At 34.1% G+C, this 17293-nt stretch overlaps 1 protein-coding gene across 1 annotated transcript; it reads left to right on the top strand.

Moving 5' to 3' along the window:
* Nucleotides 1–814: 814 nt before the first annotated feature.
* LOC129278729 (uncharacterized) lies at nucleotides 815–16298 on the top strand. Its single transcript, XM_064111091.1, has 7 exons — nucleotides 815–1271; nucleotides 7192–7265; nucleotides 8669–8815; nucleotides 10215–10246; nucleotides 10780–10849; nucleotides 13178–13412; nucleotides 14088–16298. Exons 1-7 carry the CDS (start codon nucleotides 1060–1062, stop codon nucleotides 14302–14304), a joined length of 987 nt encoding a protein of 328 aa, XP_063967161.1. The 5' UTR covers nucleotides 815–1059; the 3' UTR covers nucleotides 14305–16298.
* The last annotated feature ends 995 nt before the right edge of the window (nucleotides 16299–17293 follow it).

Raw genomic sequence — 17293 nt, 5'->3', positions numbered from 1 at the left:
AATAGTGAACGATAGTGATAACCAAGAAAATTATAATAATTATAAATGGTGAGGACCTCTCAAATATTTCAAACTCACCACGTCTTTACGATTTAGGCCTGTATAACGTCATCATTGTGTTTATGATTATTTCATGATTTGTGTTGACATAATGGTACGACAGTGTTGAAAATATTTATTGGCAAATGTATCATGTGAGATTTAACGCACCTGTTAAGATTATCACACCGAACGCGGATTACTTAAACAGGTTGATTAGTCTATATAAGCAGACATTATTTAAGATAACCTTTTAGTTTCCTCACATACTGTAGCATTTAAAGCACAATTCAATGTTCAGTATTCCTAGCATTATTTTCCCCAACGTTCATCAGGCCATTTTGATCTAAAATTTTACCGTTTGTCATTAAGTAGGCAAATTTTTAACATTATTAAACTTTTGAAAACTGTTTTCATCCTCAGCTCTATATAGGCGGGGGCACTTTGGTCAAAATGGGGTCACTACCCCCGTCCACCCCCCCCCCCCCCACCTCTCTGCTCCGCACTTAGCAAAAGCATGGACCTATATAGGTCCATGGTAAAAGGCAATTCTGAAATTCTGAAAATCAATATATTGATCTGATGAAATCTCATTATAATCTAACCGGGTCTGTAGATTTAAACTACACGTCGCCACTTTCACTGGTTCCCTGACTGCACATGCGCATTAGGCGACCGATGCGGGGATTCCCCCTGCTGACAGGAAAGTGACATCAGTCTCGCATCATCTTCTCAGCTCAGCGTGTATTTCACAATATCCATTAGCATCGAGGGCATATTTCTCAGCTCAGCGCTATATAAAGGCAAGCAAAACCACTCTCCCAAGTCAGTAGTGAGAGGAAGTTACAATTGTTGAACTTTAGAGATTTAATCGACTGCTAATTCCGGCAAGAGGCAAGAAGAAAATATCTTACAGCAGTTGTCGATAATCTTTCCATCGATAACTCGACTTAAAGCGTTTGCTATCCAATTTCCCGCAAGTAAACTGAAGAAATTTGTCGAGTCCGTCTCACGATCACGATGTCGAGCGATAAACAAGCCCTCCATCCCGACGCCCACTGCCATATCAACTTAAGCGAAGGTCGGAAACACATGAAGATGAGCGACATCGAACATCTAGCCATGCTGAAGGCGAAGGCGGAAAAGGAGTCGGGCAATTTTAGTTGCGTCGACGTCTTCAAAGTTTTGCTGTTCATCGGAGTCATCTGCACCTTCACAGTCGTCTTCTACAAGTAAGAATTAAATACAAATATCATTGATTCAAGCTACAGTCACATCAAAGTATCCGTTTGTAAATCGATCAATGATATCCCATTGGAAATAACGTAAAAGCTCCAAACTGTCTGATGTCAATTTCGTTGGTGTAACCGACATCATCGTTAACATAATACATTGACTTTGTACGTATCCGACACTCGAAATTCATAAGATTCATCCCTTTAATACTCTAAAAAGGTTCGATTTATTTCTGTCAGATTGAAATGCTTAATTTTATTCTAGACCTAATCGTCTAAAAATCCATCATGAAAATTTATAGGATACAAATTTTAATCTAAACCGATTTTGAATATGGCCTACTACAAGTAAGAAGAATTGGTCAAATGTATTATTTTAATGTATGTATTAACTTTGCATCCCCCTAAATTCATAAAATTCAAATTTTACTCTACAAAGCGATTGTAGGGGGTTGATTTCTCATTCTGTCAGATTGAAATGCTAAATCTTATTATGGAATCGTACCTAATTTCAAGTCAATCGTGTACGGGGCAGCCAAGGACGGACAATACCGATAAAATGCGCTTGTCAAACAAGAGTAAGGGTGTTTAGACCCTCTCGTCGCCGCTCTTTGAGAGGGGGAAGTTTTGGACGGAGAAGGGATTTATGGTTTGTTTGTGTTTTTCTTCATTGTTGTTGTTGTTGTTGTTTTTCCTCTTTAAATTCACGTTTTCTTTGTGATGGTGAACGTGTTGATTGTGGGGTTATTGACTGTGGACATGGTTATGTTTATTTTAAAGTACAGCGCGTCCCAAAAAAATGTCCCTCTGATATGCGGCTAAATTACTTCAAAAAATAAAAATTATTCTTAATGAAATTTATGGAGCTAGGAAGCTCATATCATGTTCTAACTTCTATAGAAATTTCATTGGTCTTGCTTCAGTGATTTAAAAAACACAGTCTATTATGTAACAGTGGTGCTTTTCAAGTCAGCCCATTCCAAGTTTGCATGTATGCAGCACTGCTGTGTGTTCTGCATTTTCTAGCATATCAACCCTTTTTTAACATTCTGACCAAGGAATTCCCTGATCTGACCAGGGAAAACTCAATGATTTAACCAGGCTCATCAAATCACAACCTTGAGCATCTTCAGAAGGGCAAAACAATATTTGACAGTCCATTTCATGTTTGATAACAGGAGATGCACAATGATTAGGACAACAGGTCAAGTCTGTTTCATGCCTAATTCATGCCTAATACTGCATTTTGTTTTCATTACTTTTTTTAGTTGATAAGCTACTGTGGTTAAGTTAATTCAATGTAACTTTTAAAAAGAAATGCCAAATATTTCTCTGGTGAAGTTCATTTTCACAAAGGGTGATTAACTTGTGGATTCCCCTTTATTTTTCAGCTTATTTTACTCATCCATCATTCACATTTTCTTTCCAAGATGGTGCACTGATTCCCCTTATCAATCATCAAACAAACTTAATTTTTATGTTTCTTGTCCTTCAGAACATGCCCAAGTGTATGATTTGATGAACCTGGATATGGTTAGGAAAATGTCCCTACTCAGATCCTGGATGTAGAAATGGGGGTTAATATGCCATAGACAATGCAGAAATGCGTCAATGCTGCAAACTTGGAATGGGCTAAAATGCACCACTGTTACGTAACAGAGTGTGTATTCAAAACCGCTGAAGCGCGACCAATAATTTTTTTATAGAAGTTAGATCACGAGTTGAGTTTTCCACTCATGAACATTTATTTGAGAATACTACTACATTTTAGAATTAATTCAGCCCTATGTCAGAGGGCCATTTTTTTTGGGACGCGCTGTAGTCTATAAATTTTGTTTGGGCGAGAAAAAATGATTGTATATAAAGAGGACCTCTTTACCAAACTGCTCAAAATTAAGCATTATCAATGCAAATCAGACTCTGTATCTGTTTGGGTATTTTACCGTGTGAAAATAAAATCGATCTATCTAAGTCTTAGGTATCACTCGGCCGGGGATCGAACCCACGACCTCCTGTTCACGAGGCGGACGCTCTACCACTGAGCCACCATGTAATACACTGTCGAAATCTATGGTGTTAAAGGGATGCTCCGGGCTGAAAATATTTATATCTGAATAAACAGAGCAAACTGCTGAAAATTTCATTAAAATCTGATGACAAATAGCGAAGCTATGGAATTTTAAAGTTTAGCAATATATTGTGAAAACAGTTATATGCACGCCGTCATGAATATTCATTAGATGGTCTGATGATGTTACAACCCCACTTTCCCTTTTCTTATGTTTTTACATAAAATCATAATTATTTCATTTTTTCATACACGTGTGAATGATATGTCTCCCTTGTAATGAAATAAGTTGCAACAATATTTAATGCACTTAATCAGTTGTTATTCAAATATTTTTTTTATTATTCTTGAAGGAAAATGTTTGAATAAACCCTGTTTCATATAATAACATACAAAAGAGCAAGTGGGGATATGGCATCATCAGCTTGCTCATTGAATATTCATGAAGACATGCCTAGAACTGTTTCACCGGAATAAAGCAAATCTTTAAAATGACAATAACTTTGTCCTTCCTTTTGTTTGTCTGGTTTTTCAGCCTAGAGTACTCCCTTTAAGTTAGTTTGATGTACCTGTTCCGAGAGCACCACACACTCAGGTGTTAAAGTAACACCAATGTGCTTCAAACTAACCCTTTGGATTTTACATCGCTGTAAAATACTTTGTGTGGTCCAACAATAGTTGAAGATTTATATTACCATTGTAGGGATTAGGGCCGATTTCCATTCACATTTAACATTTTTTTAAAGAATGTAGATTCGTTGTAATATATTCGTGATTATTATTTGCGTCTTATTGTGGTCTTATTAATCCAATGGTTATTCCAATAAACTTACAGTGAACACAATAAATATATATATATATATCACGCTGTTTAAAACCGTCACTCAAACAACAAGTTGTTGAAACTTGTACAAAATTGTTTAAACTTGTTTTTAATTGTTTAAACGTTTTCAACATCTTGTTAAAATAAAACTGAACAACTTGTTTCAAACTTTTTAAACAACCTGCTTGAAATTTTAAACAGCGTTTTTACAGTGAAGGACATTATCTAAATAAAGGGTATTAAATGAAGCGCAATAAATGAAAACAAGTATTTAGAATAAAAGTAGCTTTTATCTACAACTTTCAGATAAAAAATTTATTGAAGAAGAAACATCTTGTCATCCCTAAACGATTGGATAGATCATTATAAGATCAATCGACTTGTATTAAAATCATGTAACAACTTGTGGGTTTGCACATATTATATTCTGCCATGCTGTATATATACACAAGATAAACGGTATTGTTTCAAAATACTTTGTATTGCCAAACAGTCGTCATAATAACGCAATGGCGACGTTTCTTTTTTATTTAAAGATTTACATAATTCACGAGAAAATATGATTCGCGCGACCAGAAAGCATTGACTTGGAGAGATTGATTAAAGACATTTAGAATAGTCACTTTCACATTATAGATGTATCGGTTTCGGTATTGCAGTGTGTTCTAAATGGAAAATACCCATGTCTCGTAGTTTTGGTAAGACCCATTCTACCCATTTATAAACATTAGAGAGACCATTAGCTTATATGCATCGAACATTAATTTGTAAATAGATATTCATAATGTGGGTCATTGATGAATAAATACTTAAAGGGGAATCCAACCCAAATAAAAACTTGAACAATATTGGACAAACAACAAGAAAGTTATGAATTTTTAAAAGTTGTAACTATTGGCAATCACTATACCCATGGAGACTTCAAATTGGCCGCATATGGGATGTCATAGTGATGTAAGGCAAGGACTACTCTTCCATGTACTCCAATACATATTATGGCTAAAATGTCATTTTTCCCAAAAGTTTTATTTGAAATTATATTTTTCTTTCATGAGGACATAGAACAATATAATACCTGGATTATATTTAGATTACTGCCCCAGGGGAATGGGTACTTAGGAGAAAACCACAAATCCCTGATAATAAAGTACATGGCCTATGGGAAAGTTGTCCTTGCCCCCTGTCATAATTTACTTACCCAGTTGCCAATTTGAAATCTACATAGTATTAGTGATCTCAATTTTAAAGCAGCTATAACTTTCTTATTGCTTGTCCGATTTCTTTCAAACTTTCACCATTCTGTTTAATTTATTTTTCTCCTTCCCAACACAAAATGTTATTGCCAAGGGTGGATTCCCCTTTAACTAACATGGATCGGTGATGATAGTTATAAACTCTGGTCAGGGATAGATATGGTTGGGGTGGTTGGGGGAGGTGGTATTTTTTATGGAAGACGTTAGGAAAGGGGGTTGGATGGGGCTCGGGCAAGTTGAAATTCATTATTGAAACAAAAGACTTGAGGTTAAAAGATAAAAGAGTGACTCAAAACGCATTCATTCATTTATATAAGAGTGCTTTCATTTATTATACAGTGAAAAGCAAGGGAGACCTTTTCAGACGAATTCATACCCCTTATTCTACCCCAGTTCTTTAGACAGTGAAAACGATGTTTAAAATTTTTATCCAACGTTGTTTCCTTTATGCACCTTACATCAGTTTAATAGTTTAAACAACCGTGTTTAATTTATTGAGAATTAAGTATTGAAAATTAAACTTTGTTGTTTAAAATTGTATACACTTGTTTAAACTGTGTAAACACAGTAAAGTACATAGTAAACAGTGTTACATAAAAAATACTGCAGTGTAACCCCTCCGCTCCCTCTCCCTCTCTCTCTTACGGATGACCTTTTATACCGAAAGTGAAAATTCTTTGCAAAGATTAAAAGAAATGTAATTATATAAGGGACTACAAAACATTAATCTAAATAAATATGTTCAAATATGTATAACCTAAACTAAGGCGTAGGTTTTCAAGAAGGAAATTAGTGTCAAATTAATCTAAATCATATTATATGACCGTTACTTTTGATATTGTCATCGTGATTATTTATAGTTCAGGGCTACTTTGCTTTAAGATATTTGATCTATATCAATGCTTCCTCGTGATTCGTTTCATTGTTTACCAAGATTTTGTTATGTCATTTCCTTAGATGAGAAATAGAATTTTAAAAAACGCTTAAGGTAATTATATCATATTTCGAATACCACAAATACTATAAGGTTATTCAATGTAATCAGTACAACATTTTCGTTAAAAATATATTTTATCGTTACAGTACTTGTTGCATTTCGAAGTAATTCATATTTCAGGGATTTTACTCGCATTTTTTTTTTTTATTGATGTGTTTCCGGTGCCGGGTCATATGTGAAGTCCAATATAAGAAGTGCTTTCATTTTCTTTTTGATAATCCTATAACTCAGAACTTATTTTCAACTTTTATATGCATTTTAGATATGAATGTAGGTTATTAAAAATAGAAAGAACAAGTAATTAAAAAAAATATTCCGACGAATAAAATGATAATAATAATAGTAGTAATGATAATGGTAGCAATAATAATTATGATAATGATGATAATGATGATGATGATCATCATCATCACATAAATGATTACATTATCGCGCCATTTGTCTAGAAACGATCTTTTCCGAGGCGAACTATTGTTATTACTCCAGACTTAGCACAAACTGCTGTTCCTAACGATATTTCTTAAAATTTGAACTTTTCTTATCTCCGGTGGAAAGTTTTCCCAATTCTAGAAGTATTTTTGATTTTTTAATTATTTTGTTTCCTTCATATTCCATTTTTTTTTAATCAATTTGTAGCCAAAGTGATATTTACCTTGAAATGGTATAGAATTATATTTTTCCTTTTATTGTTTAAATGCATAATATAAATGAATCACCAGTCACGTAATTGTTTCTTCGTTTTCTTCTCTTTTCTTTCAATATTTTATATTGTACAGAATCGCAGTACTGCAACAGGATGTTAGAATTCTCTCCAGTCGCATGGATAGAATTCAAATCACACAACAGAATGGTATGTGATTCATTATATTCCACTCTTTCAAACTTTACAATTTACTTTCGCCCTGTGCTATTTGCCCAGGGGTGGATCCAGGATTTTCCAATAGGGGGCACATTTTCCCGATGAAAATTTGACAAGCAAAAGAAAAAATGTTCTCACCTAAAATTTAAGGTCATTTCGTCCGCGACAATTTGACTAGCAAAAAAAAAATGTCCTCGCTTTCAAAATAGGGGCACACTTGGGTAAAAATGGCATATTTACATTAATTTTTTTTATTATTACTCTCAAAAGGGGGCATGAGCCGGATGTGCCCCCCCCCTGGATCCGCCAGTGCATTTGCCTATATGTGTAGGGCCTGATGGGATGTATTGTTTTCATTTAAGTCGAGTGCCTAATTGGTTGTGTATTTCAAACGTAAATTCCTAACTGGATTGTGATGAATAATTATTGCAGATTGATTATCTATCTTCAAAATTAAAAGATGAATGATATAAACAAATCTCAATCTGAAATTGAATAATTAGATTATTTTTACCTCTTTTCTTGTATTTGAAAGAAGGTAATTTATCTTTATTTAAGAGATGTTGTGATGATATGCCTCTTCTCACATCATATATCATATTAAAGCGTAATAATACCTTTCTCTTAAGTATGATAAATGATTTATTATTTTGGAACTAAACTCTTGACATGTTAATGGGATGTTAAGGAAATCGGAATTCGATTCAGGCATTTATATCAACTTTATTTCTAAATGATAAAATATTGTTCTTATGTTCAAACTTGATCCTTTTCTCTTCAAGCAATCGACTCAGATTTGAATAAATATTTGTCCGAGGGTCACTTAACTATAACATTTCAAACAAAATGAACTATTTTTTGTCAAACAATATACATTTTTATAGAAATTCTAGTCAGTTTGACAGGAAACTGTACTTAATTCGTTTGTTTTGTTTTATCAGTCATTATTTACTGCAGTTCTTATTTTCCTTATACCCTTGACCCTCCAAATTCATAAACCTACACTGTTAGAAAATTTATCCTTAAAATAAAATAAGTTCCTGCAGCAGAGTCTCGAGAACACCTGTAATCTTATAGATTGCGTAATCTTACATTATATCATGTAAAATTACAGGAAATTGATATTTGGTGTATGGAACCTTACAAATTTCCTTTAATAAAACACCCTTTCCCCCTTTTTAAACAGACCTGTTCTGTTAAATTGCAGAAAAATTCCTGTTTTATGAATTTACAGAATGATTCTGTTATTGCTTTCTGCAAAATCTTCTTTTTTCCTGTAAAATCAGGGGTTTTTTAACAGTGTACTATATACATTTTTTTAATGTTCAACTTTGAAATTTATAATACATAATAATTTCCTGTTTGGAATTTCAATTTTCCTGATATTTCTAAAGCTCAAGGAATTGTCAGACAGCCTAACTGTACCGACAGCACACAGGTCCAGACGGGCAAGTCCTCGGGTAATAATCATCGTTACCCCATGGGTATGGATAGGAGTGGAAGAAATCGGAGATCCCTCAGCGATGGACAACAAGAAAGTGGTAAGTAAAAATACAAGTTTGATCTTCATTATTTTGGTCAACAAGCAGTTGGTGTACATACTTCGCACATAGTCATGCACATACCACATGCGCTAAACCCATTGGTCTGTATTCTAAATTCGGGTTTAAATGGATGGTCCAGGCTGGAGATATTTATATCTCAATAGAGTAAAATTCACAGAGCAAAATGCTTAAAAATTTCATCAAAATTGGATATCAAATGACGAAGTTATTGAATTTTAAAGATTTGTAATATTCCGGTGAAACCGTTCGAGGCACGTCTTCATTCATGAATGTTCAATAGGTGGGCTGATGATGTCATATCCCCACTTGTTCTTTTGTGTTTTTTTTTTATGAAATTAGGTTTATTCCAATTTTGACAACTGATTAGTGCATTAGGTCAAATAACCACTAAACAACTTTGTCCAATTATTGTTTATGGCCTACATGGCTTTGCAAAATGAAAATTTGGTCCATGAAAGTTTTATCTAACCACTGGCGCGGTTTTTAAAAAGTATTGGCCATTAAGTCAACGGTAAGCTTTAAACCGCCATATTGCCAAGTTTTCATAGGCATGATGGGGATGTCGTATCGGAGCAGGGGTGGAGAACATTAAAGATGCAAGAGGCCAATGTCATTTTATCCCTCTCATCATGAACAAAAGATCGATGCGAGCGGGTATTTTTTTGGGGGGGTTGGGGTGGTGTGGTTTGGATTTTTTTTCTTCTTTATTTTTTTTAAATCACATGTAACTATCTTATTCTTGAATTGGTGTCATAAAGTATGTTCTAGTTATTGTGCATGGTTTTAAAGTTTAAAGGCCTATTGTTTTGGTGAAGCAACCCGGGGAAGCAACTCAAGGTGAATTTACCGGACCGGTCGACAATAACTCATTTCATTTCCGGGGGAAAGGAAAGTCAGCTTTGGGATGCAAAGAAATGTTATCAAGAAAATTTTTATTATGTACTCTATATTCAAATGAAATCAATGACAAATGAGTCAAAAATTTTATTCAGGGTATTTTCCGAAACCAAACTTGGACTTTCAGTTCTAACGCAATCCGAGATAGGACAGGAAATGCAACATTAACTTGACTGGTGTGATATTTCCTCGTCTGCTAGTGTTTATTTAGACACTACTTCTTGATTGAAAGCAAAACGTTATTCTCAAAAGTCCCTAACATCATATACATTTGTTTTCTCTTGGTTGTCACTTCTTCGTATTACATCAGTTGATTTTTAAAGGGTAAAGTAACAAAAAATAATAATGAATCGAGAAAATTATACTGATTTCAGTGGAATTTGAGAGCGGGAAACTGAACAACTAAAATAGTGATGAATACATCTTGAGTAAAACACAACTTAGAAATATATGTGTATTTTTTTCTTATCATTCACAGAACATGAGGACGACAACGTTATAGATACTCAGGTGAGAATTTGATTCTAAATTCGTTATTACAGTTTTGCATGAAATCACCTATACTCTGTGAATATTTTATTATTGAAAAAAAAATTACAAACGCACTGGTCGCCCCCAACCCCTCAATGCGTCATGAAAGTTGTGCTTGAATTATCTGTGAATATTTCGTTATTTAAAAAAAAAGAAACGCACTGGTCCCCCTCCCTCAATAATGATAAATAGAAAATAAAAAAATCCTACTTTTTTTACAAATCTTGAAAGAATAAATGAGACAAATCTGCCGATAGTTCTTTTTCTTACATTAAAATTCTTATACGGGGTAAATTACTATTTAATTTTTTTTTTTCAAAAGGAGAAGGATTGAGGGTGTCCTCGCTATTTATAACCTCTGGCTGCACCAATGAAGACTAAATCCGGCATATAGATAATTCCTCTATTATTATTTTTTTTTGGTTGTAAGAAAGTGTGTGTTACATGCTGTCTCATCCAAATCATCTTCATTCTTTATTTTATTTCAAAATTATTTTTGCTTCTTTTCTCAGATCCCCACGTATGGCGATCGCTTCTCTGCTCATCTTCTTCCAAAGGCTGGTAACTCAAGCCTGAAAGAAGGTAAATGATTTAAATACTATATTTACATTCACTGTTTTATATACTACATTATTTATTTGTATTCTTCACGTCAAAAATTAATGAAATGTCAATTGGAAGAAAAATAAATGTTTGCTTAAATTGAATTAAAAGGGGTAAGTTTTCTGCAAGTTTTGATTTGATTTATTTTATTTCCACATTTCAAAACAAAAACAAAGTATATACAAGTATGATAAAAAAAATTTCAATAACATAATAGGCAAATATTTTTTTAAACATAATGAATAATGTACATAAATCATTATAGAATATCAACTGTACTGTGAAAATTATATCTATATATATACATTTTCTTTAATTACTGAACATATATATATAAAATGTGGGAGACCTCAGTGATGGAGGTCTCGGCATCGCATTTGCATATTCAACCTTCCTGTTTAATCCCGGTGAATTGATATTACGCTTCCTCAGGTATTTTCCAAAGTTCAGAAAATACAACTAAGATGCGCATCAACCTTCTTCGAGGGGATTTTAACATTTTGGCTTTTTTTTCTTGAATTCATCGCGAGATGGCGCTCTTCATTGTTTCAATGTCGATTCATATGAAATGGGCTCTACCAGATCGGTAATTTTTATTTTCGACTTTAAACGACATTGGAATTTATTTGTTTGGGTGGATCTTGTTCAAGTTTTTTTATATGTTTTATACGGTTTTCCTTTTTTTACCCTATTGATATCATCATTGTATTGAAGGAAACGGCACATCAGGTGATGGTTATTAATCATAAAAATTCAGGGCTTTTTGAAAATAAAGAAAATAAATATACAACTTAATTTCGGTTCAAGCGTAATTATGGTGGTGGTTGTAATTGCAGTTTAATCTTAATATAGAGGAGGGGAATGAAAAGAGATCTAGTGTCACCCATCTTTACCACCCCCCCCCCCCCCCCCCATTCCTCCTTCCTCCTCATTCCCTCTTCTATTTGGTGGTTGGGTGATGGTCTAAAGAAGATGCACCTTTGTAACTTACATTTTTGTATTGATACGTACTTGTCTATCAGAGTCCCCTTGAGAAACATCACGGGTTAGCCACGACCCTTCCCCTATCTTCGCACCCCCTCTCCCCCCCCCCCTCTATCTCTATCTATCTATCTCTATATATTTCTACCCTCTTCTCTCTCTTCATCACTTTCGCTCTCTCCTGATTTATTAACTTTGCCTGTATCTCGAAGGAAATGCATCATAATTTTATTGTTCGCTTTTCGCTTGGTTCGCTCTTTTGAAATAGTAGTTGAGCTTCGAAAGATTTGAGCCAAGTATGGTGAGGGTTAACTATAATTAACTATATCAGCACTTTTGCCTGAAATTCCTTTTCTCTTTTTACTTTCTAAAGCGCTTACTGAGACATTGCAGGGGCCGCTGAAACGGGGGCTGGGTGGGCTTCAGCCTCCCCCCCCCCCCATTTTCTTTTCCAAAACCGTGTACAAAAACGTAAAAACGACAATTTTATTGTAATATTTTGGATGGTCACAGGTCACCCTCCCCCCTTTCAAAACCGTTCCGCGGCCCCTGCCTTCCTTGTGATAAGTGCTATCTAGAATGATTTTAATTTCATTATTATTAATTTTTTTAAAACTTTATGGAGACATTCCTTGATAAGCGCTATACATCTATGTAAAATTATTTTAATAAATTAATTTGGATTCCTTCCTTTCATTATCGTTGATAGGGGTTAGGGTAGTGTTCAAGGGAGCTTTTTACCACCATTTGTTGTCTGACAAGACTTAAATCTGATAACTTTCGTTCATTTTGCTTGAATGAGAAGCATTATGTCTGACTTTTCCTGTATGGTAACAGTTAAACAACACAGACTTTGGCTGATAAAATATCCGACAGGTTCTTTCATGAAATAGAAAAATGAATTGATTTTTTAATGTAATTTTTAGAAGAAGAAAAAAGGAACACCTCTTTTTACAACCGCCGAATCATGTTTCCGTGTATAAAGCTTTTGTGGGTTGGTGGGGGGGGGGTTGGGGGTTCAACTTCAAAAATTGACATTTTTTTCTCAGCCAATTGGATGAAATTGCCTAAATTGGATACTTACCTCAATAAAATTTTGTGAATAACAGTATTAATAATGATAACAATGGCAATGAGATGATGGTGGTGGTGGTGGTGGTGATGATGGTGATGATGGTGATGATGATGATATAGTAATAATAATCATAATAATGAAAATCTCAAAAATTTCGAAGGGGTAATTCTGATTCAACACATTGACTTTCTAGCTTTCATAATATCTCATCTTTTATTCTCGACCCCTCTTATTCTCGATCTGCTCCGTAGGTCAGATTTTCGAATGGACCGGCACCAAAAACCACTCGTTCATAGAAGCTTCAGGGTTCGAGCTGATAGACGACAGATACCTCCTCGTTCCTGTAGCCGGCTACTATTTCGTCTACAGCCAGGTCACTTTCAATGATAGTTTGACGAGGACTATTGGACACCAGCTGATCGCATACGGTAGCTGCGGAAGACGGAAGTCTTCAATTATTATGGGATCTGCCGTTACTCAGCAAATGTAAGAATACAATTTCATTGTTATATTTCATTTGATTTTTTTACTTTTGGTGGGATAGTGGCGGTCCATCAAAATGTGAAACAAGTTCACGGGTTGAAATCAGGGGTATCCCAATTATTTTTTTGTAATGAAAGGTTATAACGCAGATATTATTTCAAGTTCCGGGGGGGGGGGTCTGTGGGCATCTCGCTTCGGACGGATATTGTGATTGTCATGACCACCCCCCCCCCCTTCCCCACGCACACATACACACACTTACACATGTTGCCAAAGATTCCATTGACAACAAAAATATGAGGATGATAATTGCTTCATTATTCCGAAGGAGTCCTAAAAGCAATAGAATATAGTGTAGGATAGGGGGCGCCCGTCTTTCCCACTGAGACCCCCCCCCCCCCGCCCATGTCGGGTTGCCTCACTATTAAATTGTACATTGTTTTCAGAACACAACTTTTCATTACAATTTTTAAAACAAAGTTGCATAAGTTGTCCAAAGTTGAAGCATAATTACCTAACCTTTCCTAACTAACTGCAGTTATAAATGATAATGCGTTTCTTTTCCAATATTTACTATTTTCTGAATTATTTTGAAATAATATATGACTGGTGTTATACTACGAGATAATTCATACGGATTATTAGTTATTTCAATTAATTTTATGTTTCATTTTACAGACGGCCTGGCACTGATCTTAGCCATTCCGGCAAGAAGGACTCAAGTTACGTCGGTGGAGTCGTTTACCTTGCCGCTGGAGACTACTTGGCTGTTCGGCCCAACTTCGGCGGTACTCGTATTATCGAGTATTCCCGATCGGATCCGGACAGCTTCTTCGGTGCATTCATGCTGAAAAGGGACAGTAAAGGCAAATCTCTCATGGAAAACTGTATCTAAGGCAATCATCAATGTATCTAAAGTTGTGAATGTTTCATTTCTTGACTGTAGCGTTTATGGAATGGTGTAAATTAAAAGTAATCAATCAATATATTTATATTTTAATATTTCACACTATTATAGGGCCTATGTCTCAAAATATAGAGAAAAACACTCATACACGTTAAATGACCTCGCCATAGTTTAGTTGTCAACGTGATTTGCAATAGTTTTTTAATGATATTTCTGGAGGACAAGTTTGTGGTTGATCTTTTAAAGAAAGATTACTAGACTTCCATATTAACAGGATTTGGAAATGCAAATAAAAGTATTAAATCTTGAACATAATTCAGTTCATATGGAGCAGGCAAGCTCCTACTGCTTTGTTAGCCGTTTTTTTTTTCATCTTATGATATGCCCTTACGATAAGTATGAAAATGGAATTTACCTGAAGAAGCGGAAATAATTGATTTGATATAAAGTTCATTAAATTCAGAAAGAGAGAAAAAAAAAAGATGAAGAGGGATGACCAGCAGCCGACCAGGGTTGAGTTTACATCTGTATAATTAATGTAGCCTCTATCATAATTGGATTGTCGCCATCTATTGGCAGAATATGAAACATGCCAAATGTTAGATGAATGAAGACGAAAAAGAGATTAGACAGTGCATGCTAATTTTGTCTAATAACCTTTCGTTTCTTCAAACATTATCTGCCTCTTTTATATATATTTCATATTCTAAAGACATCTAAATTTTGTTTCGTTTTCATGATATTCATCGATTTTGTTGGGGTTTTTTTTTTGAAAATAGAAAAGAAATAACTTACGACGCTGCAACTGAGATTTGTTTTATCTATATGTGGAGGAGCTCCCCTGATAAACTCTTCTTCAGAAATATAATTGATTCAACCGAAAATTGCCTCAATTTATCTTATAGAGAAGGAGGTCTATCGTGCCTTTGTGACATGATTTCCACAAAATGAAACAAAAAAAAAAGAATGAATTATAACTCCTTGAATGAGTGTGCATCAAATATGTTTGTGTAATTGTTTTTGCTCTCATGAAAACCAACCTGACTTCAAAATGGTTTTATTTGTAATGATAGCTTATGTTGATATACGATTGGTCAGGTTATCTGTATTCATAATCATTGGGGTTTATTTATATCAAATCGCATCGATTTAAATAAGTGATTGTTCTCTCATTGTTACAGGGCAGAAACAAAATTTGGCATTAATTGAATATATGTTGTGCTCACTTTTGTATATGAGTTTGTATTATGTGTATGATATCAATTTATACAAGCAGAATTTGGTTAGATAATTTAAAGAAGTATATCAAAATCCATCAAAGAATAAAAAAGTTATGAAAATTTTAATTATTTGATTAGTGACATCACATGCGAGCAGCTTTCCTACATATCGAATGATAAGAAATCAATTAGTGAAATGCTATTTTCTTAGAAAATTGAAAATGGTTTTCACTGTACCTTCAGTATATCAATAAACAAATCATTTCACCCCCGTTCCTAAAACAAAAACACAAATAAGTTATTACGAACCATTAAAAAATGAAATTTATGCATTTTATTTATTATAACATAATGTCACAAAATCCAAAAGTTAAAATTCTAATAACTTTATATTTCATTGTTATTTTTTCTGCTATTTTTTCAACAAAATTTTCTTCAGGGTGAACTTCCCCTTTAAGGGGGTCGAGTTCTCTTTGCTATTGATGGCAGTTGTACTATGCGCGGGGAGTGGGGGGGGGCTTTCGACACATATTGCAACGTATTATATTACACTTTAATTCTATTTTCTATTTCAGATAGTTTTGATGAGTATTCTCAAATTATTTCGAGATTACTGTGGTGTGCTCACTGTAACATTGTGTGCTAATATATAACTGTAATGATATTATGTTCATTATTATGTATGGTCGTAATTATCTATATTTATTTGTAATTTTGTGTTGAATGAATATGTTATTATATTCTTAATAAATACTTAATTTGAAAAAAAAACATGGTTATTGTCGGTCGTCGTCGTTGTTGTTTTTGTTCATTTTTTTCGGCGCTCTCAAAAATATTGCGCCACTCAAAATTATATAATTATCTCAATTTACTGTTTATTATTTTTAGTGGGGTTTTTTTTGGGGGGGGTTAGTGATGCAGCTTCAAAAGTGTACTCCTGCTTGAAATTAATAGCATAATTGGAAAAATGAAGTACAAATTAATCAAGTACAACCTTTGAAATATCATTGATATCCAATAAATGGTCACGAAGTTATGGCCTTTGTTTTGAGGATTGCATCATCCTGATACAGATAAAGAAAATTCGTTTCCTTTCTTAAAGGGAATCCAGCCTTGGCCATAAAATGTTGTGTTGGGAAGGAGAAAAATAAATCAAACAGAATGGTGAAAGTTTGAAAGAAATCAGACAAGCAATAGGAAAGTTATAGCTGCTTATAAAATTGAGATCACTCATACTATGTAGATTTCAAATTGGCAACTGAGTAAGTAAATTATGACAAGGGGCAAGGACAACTTTCCCATAGGCCATGTACTTTATTATCAGGGATTTGTGGTTTTCTCCTAAGTACCCATTCCCCTGGGGCAGTAATCTATATATCACCCAGGTAGTATATTGTTTTATGTCCTCATGAAAAAAAGTATAATTTGAAATAAAACTTATGGGGAAAATGAAATTTTAGCCATAATATGTATTGGAGTACATGGAAGAGTAGTCCTTGCCTTACATCACTATGACATCCCATATGCGACCAATTTGAAGAGTCCATGGGTATAGTGATTACCAATATTCACAACATTTAAAAAATCATAACTTTCTTGTTGTTTGTCCAATATTGTTCAAACTTTCTCCTATCAACTTGTCTGATTTTTCTTTTCCTTATAAAAACAAGTTTTTATTTGAGTTAGATTCCCCTTTAACGAGTTAGCTGAGTTAACAATCATATCTTCCTGTTTTGTATGTATGAAATCGTATTTAA

The sequence above is a fragment of the Lytechinus pictus genome, chromosome 16 (genome assembly GCF_037042905.1).
Source record: "Lytechinus pictus isolate F3 Inbred chromosome 16, Lp3.0, whole genome shotgun sequence".
Classification (NCBI taxonomy): Eukaryota; Metazoa; Echinodermata; class Echinoidea; order Temnopleuroida; family Toxopneustidae; genus Lytechinus; species Lytechinus pictus.
Note: the sequence above shows the minus strand (reverse complement) of the source record. Positions and strands in the feature narration are given on the sequence as shown.

What these genes read in the sequence shown, in the direction of transcription:
- LOC129278729 (XM_064111091.1), top strand. Translation starts at nt 1,060, where the DNA reads ATGTCGAGCGATAAACAAGCCCTCCATCCCGACGCCCACTGCCATATC. An exon ending in TAACTCAAGCCTGAAAGAAG is followed by an intron (nt 10,850 to 13,177) that starts GTAAATGATTTA and finishes TCTGCTCCGTAG; the next exon opens with GTCAGATTTTCGAATGGACC. An exon ending in TCTGCCGTTACTCAGCAAAT is followed by an intron (nt 13,413 to 14,087) that starts GTAAGAATACAA and finishes TTCATTTTACAG; the next exon opens with ACGGCCTGGCACTGATCTTA.